At 38.7% G+C, this 12,020-nt stretch overlaps 1 protein-coding gene across 12 annotated transcripts in view; it reads right to left on the bottom strand.

Moving 5' to 3' along the window:
- Positions 1 to 12,020, bottom strand: part of SOX5 (SRY-box transcription factor 5) — a 648,107-nt gene that overhangs the window by 89,375 nt on the left and 546,712 nt on the right. For all 12 annotated transcript variants that reach the window (XM_030040646.2, XM_030040647.2, XM_030040640.2 and 9 more), the window contains one exon: positions 194 to 279. In XM_030040646.2, coding sequence (XP_029896506.1) covers positions 194 to 279 — 86 coding nt within the window. The remainder of the gene's footprint in view (positions 1 to 193; positions 280 to 12,020) is intronic.

Below are 12,020 nucleotides of genomic sequence, written 5' to 3'. Positions count from 1 at the left end.
AAAATGTAACAAAAAGTTCCCCGAGCTAAAAGAAAAATGTATGTGATTTGACTATTATTTTGTTTCAGATGCAAACTTTATGCGAAGAGAACAGACCCAAACCCCTGTTAATTGCATTGTGTTCAAATGGAAGAGAAAACTGGTTTTCGTATTTACTTAACCTTTGCCTCTTCTGCATTGTTTTCGGACTTACCTGCAGTTGGAGTGGGCCTAAGCCTGGTGTTGCTGCGGCAGCAGCTGCCATGGTAGTTGGGATCAGCTGAACAGGGTAAGGGTCACCTAAGTAAGAGAATAATAGAGGCGTCAGCACCTTTTATCTACTCTCCACCTGCAAATTAAAGTCCTGCATTCACTCTTTCCAAAAGCCTTCTTTTGTGTGCCTTGTTGAGGCCTAATGAAAAGCTCTATTGTGCAGCCTTTTACTAACACTCTTTTCACAATTCTGGCTGAGAGAGGAATGTGAATAAAAGGCACAAGCAATTAAGGCGGAAACCTCATCCTTTTTCATGATGTATTTAGGGAAATGGAAAAAAAAGTGCACATTGATCAGAAGGCTGCACTTCAAAAAAAAAAAAAATAAAGGAAAGAAAGAAGATGGGGGTGGAGGAGAAGAAAAGGAAAACAGTACAACCTTGATAAGATCACAGTGTTAGAAGGGGACAAATTTACAAGCTTGTCCAGAATATGAAGTTAACCAAATTCTGCTCCCTGTTAGTAAACTGAGCCTCACACAGATCAGAAATGGCACTCCCTTGACTACTGTGTTTTCTTTTAGGTGAGGGGAAAAAAAAAAAAAAATCTTGCTTTAGTTTCAGAGTTTGATCCTACAGCAGGAAAAAGCATGTGAGGTTAAGTGAATCAGACACAAGCCTCCAAAATCCCTGCGCCAACTCCACTTCATGACTTGTGATTCAATTTTTCTTCTGAGGGAAAACTACTTTAGTTTTAGTAAGAACTGCATTGTGCTGCATGAGATAAAGGGACCCAGTAAAGGTTTAAGAAAAAGTTGCAGGCATTTATAAAGGAAAATTACCTGAGATGGCAAAAATCAAGATGGAGACAGGCATGTTTTAATGTTATGGAGTGCTCACTTTTGGTCACTCTGTACATATCTGATTTGTTAAAATAAACTTCGTGCTAGCCCATCAACAACACTGTTAAGAAAACTGGTTAAAAAAAAAAAAAGTTACACGCATTATATTGCTTCTCCAAATGATAAAATGTTTAAGCACTTTCCACTCAAATAAGGATCACCAAGACATTTCTGTATGTCCCTACGTTCTGGTAGCGTGCATGATTTCTGTAGCATTAAAACAGCCACTTGAAATGAGACTATGGAAAAGGCAGAACACTTTATCAGGAAAATCTACCTAAATTTTCCTGTACATTTCATTAGAGAGGTAGATTAAAAGTTTTCTTCCTTTATTGTGCTTTTTTGAGTGAACTGGGGAGAAAAAAGATAACTTGAGAAGGCAATGCAGGCTGTTCTGTACAATCATTATTAGTTATTATTAAAGTTCAAAATGGTATCAAGCCTAAGTTACAGGAAACAAAACAAAGGGAAAGAAACTTATCTCATGTTTTTGAAATGTTAGAAATAAGCTGTGTTGGTGTATACACATTCAGGAAAACTGCTAATGTTTATTTTTCCCTTTTATAATGCAACCTTCTTTACAGAGATCTTTTCATTCAAGCATTTTGATCTCCTGTTAGGAATACAATACCATAACTTCTAGAAATGGAGGGCCAGAAAAAAACTGGGCTGGCAAAGCATCTTAACTGATATTTAACTTCAATAAGCACGCCTGCTTATATTTGAGAACATCTTGAATAATGCTTTGCTGACTGAAGCCTCACAGTCTTTCAAGGCTGGCCAGCCAAGCAATGGGAATCCAAAGGTCCAGCCAGGCATCCCCATTCACAAATGGGGATTTGCACCAGCACCAGGCCACAACTTCTCCATTTATTTATTTATCATCAAGGGGCAACAGATTTCCTGACTTGCTTGGGTTTCTTTCCCCAGAGGATGCCATTGTTTCACATTTTCCAATTTTACTTTGCTTTAACTGAGGCATCCACTTTCCATTTCATATCACAGACTGAATTAAAAATTTCTCTGACTTGAAATTTTCTGGAGAGTTATCTTGTGACCCAAGCAGTGGGCCTTAAACATGTGAGGACACGGAGAAGAAAGACTGTGGTCAAAGACTCAGGGTCAATGGTGTTTAGCTGCTTCCACACCACTAGCAGCTCAAAGGCTAATCCCAGTATCATTCTGAAAGACTCTTCTCTACAAGAGGACTTTTTTTTCAAGAACCAGCCATGAAACAATATAAAATTATTAATTTCTCAACTGCAAAGATAAGAACAAGGGAAAAGTTTCTCACTAGAATGTTGATTTTGCAGCCCATTAAAATCTTTAGTTACGAATTATTTGTATTAAAATGTACCTATTAAAAGATTAACTTCCATGCACTATCCCACATTCCTCTCTTCTCCACATACATGTATAAGTCTCAGCCCATCTTCCCATAACCTCATGCTAATTAATATATCCCACTATTCTCACCTTCCTGAACAGCCAGGCAGATTCTCATTACCCTCATCTGTTGTGGTAATTCCTATCCTTTACAGTTCATTTGGTAGATATATCAAGGAGATGCTTGCGAGAGAAGACATGGACATGCATACCCCATGGCCATGTGCATGGTCACAACCACTGGCTTTGGTGGTGTAGGTGATGCCTCTGGGACTCTTTAGGAGACGATGCTGGAAAGCAACTACTATACCAGTACATGCTAACGCTGTTTTTCAGAACTCTAAGGAAAAAGCTCAAATTCATCCTAAAACCAGATTATAGCTGTGCAGAGCTGGGCTCTCCTGTCTGCCAGGTTGGTTTTTTGTTAGTTCATTCTTCAAAGGGTTTTACATTTGTCCAGGGCTCCAAAATATTTTTAACAAACAAAAACAACAAACAAAACTGAAAGGCTTCTGTAACCTAGCATGAATCTTTGGATCATTATGCTTTGGTAATACCTTCTGCTATCTTGTGCTTAGCGTAGGGGTTTAGCAATTCTTTTTATGAAGAAAAGCACACCCTGCCTGTGCTGTGACTCTTTCACAGGTGCTACTCATACACTGTATGTCGACGTTACTGCTCCCACGGTACAGACACAGTAGCAGCAAAGAAGTCGGAGGAAGGTACAGTAACGAGCAGAGACACCACAGGGTTAGTGGTCCACGGTGTTTGCCCTGGTACAAAAGTCTAGCAAAAGATCGCCTCTGTCTGGAGGAGCTTACTGTCCACAGGAGGCAAACCACAAAAGAGCAAAGAATATGCTCAAATGCCGTGCCATGCCCTGGGTCACTCAACAGGCCAGTGGAAGAGCCAAGATTAAAACCCAGAGACAACTCTTCAGACAGTGCCTTTCCCAGGGATGGACCCAGGCCCTGTATCAGTGAGGAGGCCAAGCACTCACGTACTCGTATCACATGGTGCAGGAGCAACTGCCACCCCGCAACATACTAACAAAGGCCTCGAGTCTCCTCTAGTAAATATGTACCTGCTCATTCTTTGTTGTTACTCTAGAATATGATACATCTTTCTACTGTCCTTAAATTTATTCCCATATCAGAGTGAAGGTTTTGCCTGAGCAGTTTTAGTTAATTCTGAAGTCTGGGAAATGCATGTCTTAACTCTTTCATTACTTCTTCAGTAAATATCTTGGGTTTAGATGTAAAAAGTTGCTACATTTTTTTTCCCAAGCTCTGGGAACATTTCAGGAACATGAGGCAAGATATACAGCTATTAGAAACAGGTATTTCCCAAGCCATTCACAAGTTTGCATCACTGAAAACACCAATAGATTCTCAAACAACTATATTACATTTCAATTTACAAAGTTCACTATTAATCTACTAATGCATGCAGGCAGGAGTGTACCTCCCTGCATCTTTCAGCTACCAGAAGAAACATTTTGTGCAGTCCTTTCATGTTCCAAACTGTCTCTCATTATGTGTGGACTTTTCTTATAAACAAAGCATCAGAGAGAAGTTCTGTTGTTGTTGCTTTTCTTTAGTACACTGTATGATAAAATCTGGAGCAGGTCACAGGCTGGGATTTTTATTGTGAGAACAAGGTAAAAATTATTTCATCAGCTGACATATTCTTCTCTAATATATAATTATTTCCCAGCTACTTGGTGACATCACTTTGAAGAACAGAATTATTCAAGACCGACTACATGAAAAGAGCACAGAAGGACGTATGTACCGGTGATACAGCACGTAAAGAAGTGAATGGGATATGTCAGCCCGAGGGAGCTGATGGGGTACATTAGGGGTGTTGGTGCACACCGTGAGCAAAGGAGAACGCCAGTGGCTCAGGGAAGAAAGGCGGCAAGGCTGAACCCTCAATTCCATGCCAATTCTTTATTTCTCTATGCTTCTTTTGGTCCGTCTTCCACAAACATACCCAGAACCTCTTTCCTGATAATTTATGCGCTGCAACTTCTTTCAATTTCAAATCACACCTTTATCGTTGCCCAAAATAATCTTCCAAGATCTGCTTACAAGAGGATTTTTCATGAAGTACCTTCACTTTTAAACCACTCTTTCTATGAACTCTCCCTATCATCCTCCACTGAGAACACTTTTCTGCGAAAGTAAGTTGTGGTACAGAGCCAAGTGGACATCCTGTCCCAAAACACAAAATAACAACCCTGTGCTTAGGAATTTGATTTTCAACTGACTAGCTACCAAGCTCATGGATATTAAATGCTTGTATACTTGTGGAAATACAACACTGCCTCTTAAACTATTTGTATGTTTTGCAAAATTTTATCAAAGGAGTTTAGTAAGTTAAAAAACATTTAGAATTTTTTTTTTAAAGAGAAAAGAAAGCATAGGAGCTAACATTATGTGTGTAGCACAATTCACCTTAACTCCTAAGATGTTTTTTGTATTCCTTTTTCTGTCAGTCATCTCATTTATTCTCCTTCATGGTGTAATCCCCCCTAGTGTCTTGTCTTGTCTTCTGACAAGCTGCAAGCTCTTCAGAGCAGGCACAATTGTCTTACTTGCTATATAAATCAAGTTACATGCTAATGTTAAATTATAATGTTTTGACAGGATTTTTAAGTTGAACCTGATTATATGAAACAATAGAACACTGATTTTTTTCCCTGAAATTTTCTTCTTTAAAAAAAAAAAAGATACCAGAAGTGGAGAAGTAGGCGGTTTATTTCCCATTATTTTTTAAAACTTATTGTTTTCCTCCTACCTGTCTTTCAGGGACAGCAAGTGAAAAAAGTTGGGAGGTCAAGGAAGGAGAAGAAAAAAAGAAAACAGTGTAAAGAATATAAAGAGTAGGAAACAAAAACAAATTCTTAAATTATAATTTCCCAAACAGTATGCTAAACTAAATTCCATGAAAAATACCAGAATAAACATTTCCTTATAGTAGATTCTGTTGAATGAAAAGGAATTCTACATTATCTTTCCCCATTTTTGACAAGCTCTAGAAAAAGCCACAGTAATTTTACACTCAATTTATCACTTAAGTATATTTATAATGAATAATCACAGCTGATGGCTAACTGACAGGTAAGCCACTGCATCTCTCTTCTCTCCACTCACTCATTCTCATCCTCATCACCATTTTCCTTTCAGTTTTTTGGTGTGATGGTGGACATGTAGTAAAAGTAACAGGAGGCTGTGAAAGACATGAGCAGTGTTCCCTGACTTCTGGCTGTAGGCATTAGGGATTTAGATAAATAAGAGAAAGAGTATGAAGATGATACCACCGGTGGCTTCCAAAAGAAATCCAAACTGGCTCCCTGACTTTCTTTGAGGGTAGTTCTGGAGAGCACTGACCGGGTGCTGCCTCCAAGGGATTTTGTATTTTAGAGGAACAATTCAGACTACAGAAGGGGTGGCTTTGGAGGGACCCATAAGAAGCCTTCCAGTTCCTATGTATTTCCACAAAGGTTTGTACACACTACCATGAATTTAAAAACCGTGACTTTTATTTGGTTGCCCAACTATGGCTGATACTGCCATAACAACAGACATCTTTTATGGCCTAGAAACGGAACTGAAACTATCAGCCTGTTTTCACAGGACCCCATTATTTTGCTTGTCTGTTTTGTTTTTCTTAGCATTATTGTGAGAAGCCACACATAGATCAGGGGCTATAGGATTCTTTCAGTTAGAAATAGTCTTTAGTTGTGGTGTTATTTTTTGCAGTCTTGATGCCTTCCCTTGCATTTGCAGCATTACAGAACTGACACATTCTCATGTATGCTAAAAGGCAACGTTGTTACCAAAAATTCCTCCTTCTTGCTGTTTCTATCCACAATGCTATTACTCTTTTCTTATCCTGGGGGTAACATGAGGGTTTAGTCATATGCTCATTCTTTTCCAAGGCATAAACAGTAGCCCTGAAAGATGAGTAGCATCTTTATAAAGAAGCTACAGTATGTGGTCCTCACAACACATGGTTCCTATTTTTGTCATTCTGATAAAAGCACAGCAATGTCAATATTTTTTTCTTGTGATTTGATGATTGTCAGTGACCTGTATGTCAGCTGATAAAGCTGACACAGTTAAATCAGAAATTAGCGCTCAGTCTCTCTAGAAGCCAGACACATGGACACTGAACACAAGAAAAATTATAAGACAGTCCACATGATACTCCATTAAACAATGAAACATGTGACTGACTAAAAAACAGAGATACATCAGCAAATTTCCCTGAGGAAGTTTATGGTATTTAACTCCTAAACATTAATTTTATTGTACTGTATGAGGAACCAATTAACTGAGAGTTTCATTTTTATCAGACATCGGAATTATTGTTCAGAATATAGATGAACAGTAAATTCAGCATATTTTGATTTTATTAGGCTTGGCTTGTTCACCTCACACAATTTTGCTGATTTTAAAAGGTAATTAGATATTTCATCAATAACTTTGTGTGCGTTACTTTATTTAGAACACTTCCAGCAGCAACGAGCTAATATGTAAGACACATACAATGCACCTATTGTATATTCAGATTTTCCCCCCCTAATTGGATATGGTTGAAATAGTGATTAAAGTGCTTTCAGAAAACCTCGTGTTGATGACATCTGACTGGTAACACAATATGATTTGTTACAACAAGTTATCCACAGGGGAGATGAGGAACGGGCAAAGAAAAACAATTCTCGTTTCTAAAATTTGGCATATTTCCATAAAAATAACATAGGTATCAGCAAATAAAAGGCTACCTAGAAGCTTTCCTGAGAATTTGTGAATAACCTGGAAAATATATTTGGGGTAAATCCCACTTCCAGAAATATAGACTTAGTAACTATTGTTTCCTGAGAAAGAAAACAAATCCTAAAAACCTCCATATAATTCAATTTCTTGCACGCCTCAGTTTAGAAAACGAAGTATGTTGTTCTTCATCCTCCAAAGAAGAAACTGTCTGGAACTCAACAGTTTCAATTGTATTGAAAAACCTCAGGACCGATACAACATACCACACCTCCCTAAGTGGCCAGTCGACATTTCACTTCCTTTTTAACGTGAGCGTCAAATGCTTAAAGAAGCGGTGGAGCGCAGTTTCCAAAATGAATCTTACTTAGCACCATTAACTGCGGAGGACCCATCTTCTTTACAAAGTTTGGGCTATTCTGTGTCTTTTAGTGGAAAGCTAATTGTAAACAGTGCTGCAAATGTAAAGCCACAGAAGAAGCGCGAGGAAGCATTCTGTCCTGGTGCATTCTGCTACTTACATTTGTTGAAGAATACCAAATCTACCACTGTTCTCAGCCCAACTCCTTCTGCCTTTTCTGTAAATAGCTCCCCAGAAGCAGCCCCTTTTGCTTTCCCAAAATCTTTATTTCATTCTCTGTCCCAGGAGAGACAATCATGCCTTAATATTCCACATACAAATCTATACATATGTGCATTAATAAAAAGATCACACTACCTACGACTGAAGAGCAGCCGCCTCTGAGGCAGAACTATGCAGTTTTTAAAGGGCACAATACAAAACTTCTTCTCTTCTATCACTTACACTGTTTTTATACTTTCAAAGCACTTCACAAATATTAATTAGCTCTAAATAAATTCTAATTATTTCTAAGAGTGGCCCTAGCAGATCTGTATCATCTGGTGTGAAATCTGACTTCAGTGAAGTCAACAGCAACAGCTCCTCAGACCTCAGCAGAGCTGACATTTCACTCGCCATTACTAAAATGCTGGGAGTCATGTATGTTATCTAGCAAGTATCACAAGTGGAGCTGAACTAGTAACAGCAGTAGTAACAAATGATAGAGTTAAGGAATGCTGGCTGAGAATAAAGGGGGAAGGGTTAAATGACCTGAGCCAATCCGCATAGCCTAAATGTGGGAGAAGCTTCGCCACAGTTTGGGAAATGCAGTAATCTGGCTCTGTTTGGTTTCAGCATCAGCTGAAATGGAAGACTCTCACCTGCTGCTAAAACCAATTCATATACTCAGGATACTGGGGTTAACTCCCAACATCTGCTCCTGCCACAGGTCACTACCTTAGTTAACACCCCACTTTGAAACATCAACTCTTTACAAAAAGAGCTTTGCATTATACATCTATATAAATATCACATATTATGTATACAATAAAATACATATAAAGAGGCTTGCATAAAAATCACAATACTTAAATTCCAAATAGCACACAGTGAATAGATAACCAGGTATGTAGCAAATAAGTAGGTAACCAGCATTTTTCTTGCTAATTGTGGACAATAGAGTCCATCACATACTGCCAACTTATTTTTCTCATATGAAAAAAATGCTTTGGTTATAAATAATAATATTAAATACTTTACACATCATGCAGTTATATCTAGCTATGGAGGTTAAAAATCAATGGGACCCATAGATTATGAAGGTTTTTTTCTCAAACAGAAATGTAATCCTAATAGAAGTTCCTTCCTTTTTCTCTGCCAACTTTACCACCACACAATATGCCATAGAGAAAAAAGGGGAAGTGTCAACTTGTGTAAATTGTCCCTTATGTAATGCAAACCATCTGTTTAAAAAACAAAACAAAATGAAAACCCAAGCCACTCCCAAGCATGATCTGCTATGGAGAAAAGGAAAGAAAAGGAAATTTACTACATCAAATTGGAAGCCAAAGACCATGACCTGCCATGTAACCATGGAGAAAATATTTACCCCCTCCTCCCTGTATTTACCCAATTTTGCAAAATATTTGGAGAAGTGAATAATTTGCTCTGCACATATTAGAGATTGATATTGTTGTATTCTTTTGAGCATTTCAGCTGTCTAGAATGTTTCCAATCAGGTAGCAACCCAAGCAGAGAAACCTCTTTGTTTTCAATAACAGACAGAATAGCTCTCACACAGTGATGCCACCACAGGGTCAGAAGGTCCCCAAGCTGCCAACCACTGGAACCTGGCAAAGTATAGGGGGATGAAGTATTGGTATACTCTTGCCTTGTTCTTCTACTCTTCTTTAGGTATCTGCCATGAGAGGAATCTAAATGGACCCCTGCTATAAACTGTTACGACTATTTTTGTGTTATCCTCAGTCAAATCCTTGGAAAAGGAAGCATGTGTAGAGAAAACAGTACTCTTCCTTTCCACAGTCTCTCTCTGGATAAGTCATTAGTCCACTGGGAAGCACTGGCTGAGGAACCCTACCACATACTCTCTCTGAAGCCACTGGGAGACATACATTTGACCCTCTGTTGCTCTAACACGGACAGGTGAATCAGAAAGCATTGGATAAGTTAGTTTGGTTTCATTATCTAAGCTGAGTGAAAGAAAAATAGCAGTGCAACTAGGTATTCATCATTTTTTCTCTTTCACTGACCTCGAGGCTTGATCAAAATGTCTCTTCCAGCTGCAGCTGTGCTGGCTGAAGAGGCCACCATCTCCAATCAGAGCCCCCTGCCAAAGGTTACCACTGTGACCAAGCTGCTTGTTTAATCACTTCCTGACATCTTTCCATTAAAATGAGCCAGCTCAGTTTAAGCAATTTCAACAGAAAGTCCTTGCTATCGCAGCCTGGACAGAAGCAAGTTAGGGAGTGCTTAACCAAGAAGCCTGGCCAGTATGTCAGAAGTTAGAGGCACAGCGATGAGCAACTGGAGACAGTGATCTCCTCAGCTACTTGGCCTGCAGACAGAAGGTGGCAAGTAACCCAGTTATCAGGTGTGACCAATAGCACAACTGACTAGAGACTTGCAGTGCCTTAGATGATATGCTGCTGATTTTGAGACACTCTTCTGGAGATCTGACTTTTCAAAGAGGCAGGGCATATAACTGTGTAAGTCCCTTTGAAGGTGTCCCCAACCAACTATCCATAATCAAGGTACTCAGCATCATTAGTTAGTTATGAAAATATTGGTTATCACAAAATTCCCTCTTCCTCTCCCCCAAATTTTCAAATCTCCCTTTTATTGAGAAACAGTATATGAAAATTTTCATAGTTCTTTGTTATTTGTGACTGGAACCGAATTGTCCCATGGAGATTTTTATCATTCCTATGTGCAGGTTGTTAATGCTAGTAAATAACAGAATCATCACTAAAGAATTCCTATCAATCAGCCACACAAAATAATTCTGAAAATCTATCGGTCCAGAAAAAAGGGCAGGTTTTCCAAAAGGACAGGGAAGATGTAGAAGTGAGGTTCCATTTTCATAAGGTACATAAGCCAAATTTAAAACATACAACAGCAGTCAGGTAAAGATGCTGGTAGTGGGGTCTTCAGAAGTTCATAGGAAGGCCTTGCATCCAAAAGCAAACTCAGTGAAAGTTAGGCATTTAATGTGCTGAGAAGCTGAGCAAATTAATCTGCTGTACATTCTCTGTTGCAGTGCTATGCTGGTATCCACTTTAGTTCAGTTCAAGCTAGCATAGGTTACTGGACTAAAGTTTACAATACAAACATTTGCTAAATATCCCTCAGACTTGGATCCCAGTGTCTTTGTCACTCCTCAAATGAAGGTTTAGTCTCCTAAATCACTCTGGTGGTTTAGAAAATTTTATCCAAAGCTCTTTGCTTTACAATCTACCACATCTTTGTCAAGAGGACTGATACACAGAAGGGCAAGCAGAAAAGTGGGAGAAATATGTTTTAATGGCCTGTCAAAAACATTACTTGATATGAACATGTTATAGTTTTAAGGCAGCTACGTTTTTCATTGCTACAAGCTTTCTAGGTGTTGCTACATCCTTACATGCTTTTTTGTTTACACTAAACTGTGAGTGAAAAGAAAAAATCCTTTGGACTACTTATCACTTTTCCTCAGCTTCTCAGTCAAATTCAGTCAAACATGCCAGGGAATCACCAAACACAGAGCTGTCTTTTTCCACTGGCTTCTGCTCAGTCCTAGACCTTGGCATGCTGTTAATTCCAAGCCTTACTGCCAGGAGCAGCAGCAACTTTGCTCTTTTTCCTTTTTGATTTTCAAGGTTACACAAACATGCAATGTCATATATACTTCATGGATGTGAGGAACTATAGGACTGTCTTACAGTTAATGTACATGCAGTAAAATGAAAGGAAAAAACCAACCTCAACTTTTCTAGCCAAACCAGACTTCATTAGCATGAAACTAATTTAATCTGCCAGATATATCTAACGGGGTGCTTTCCTGACCTTTTTCAGGCCTACAGTTATGGTAGCATTCATATTCAGTGTGGCTTTCAGTTAAACATTCTGTAATGTGAATCACTACTTCTCCCATCTGAGAGAGGCTGAGTGTGAAATCACTGGAAGAACTGAATGAGCCTAAGCTTTGGCACTGCAGCTGCTGCGGGACGTGAAGTGTTTTGAACAGTAATTTTCAGTAGTGGTCCCAGTCTGTAAAATATTAGGAAAAGGGATTAGTGGCCAAAGAAACTCAAGTTCACATTCAAGTACTGTATCTACAATGTTACAGAAACTGAAAGAAATCTGAAAGTGTGGGCTAAGCCAGTTTAACTAAAGGAATCTTTTTATGTTCTAATTTTATGAA

This window comes from Aquila chrysaetos, chromosome 17, assembly GCF_900496995.4.
Source record: "Aquila chrysaetos chrysaetos chromosome 17, bAquChr1.4, whole genome shotgun sequence".
NCBI lineage: Eukaryota > Metazoa > Chordata > Aves > Accipitriformes > Accipitridae > Aquila > Aquila chrysaetos.
This window is presented reverse-complemented; position numbering and strand designations above follow the sequence as displayed.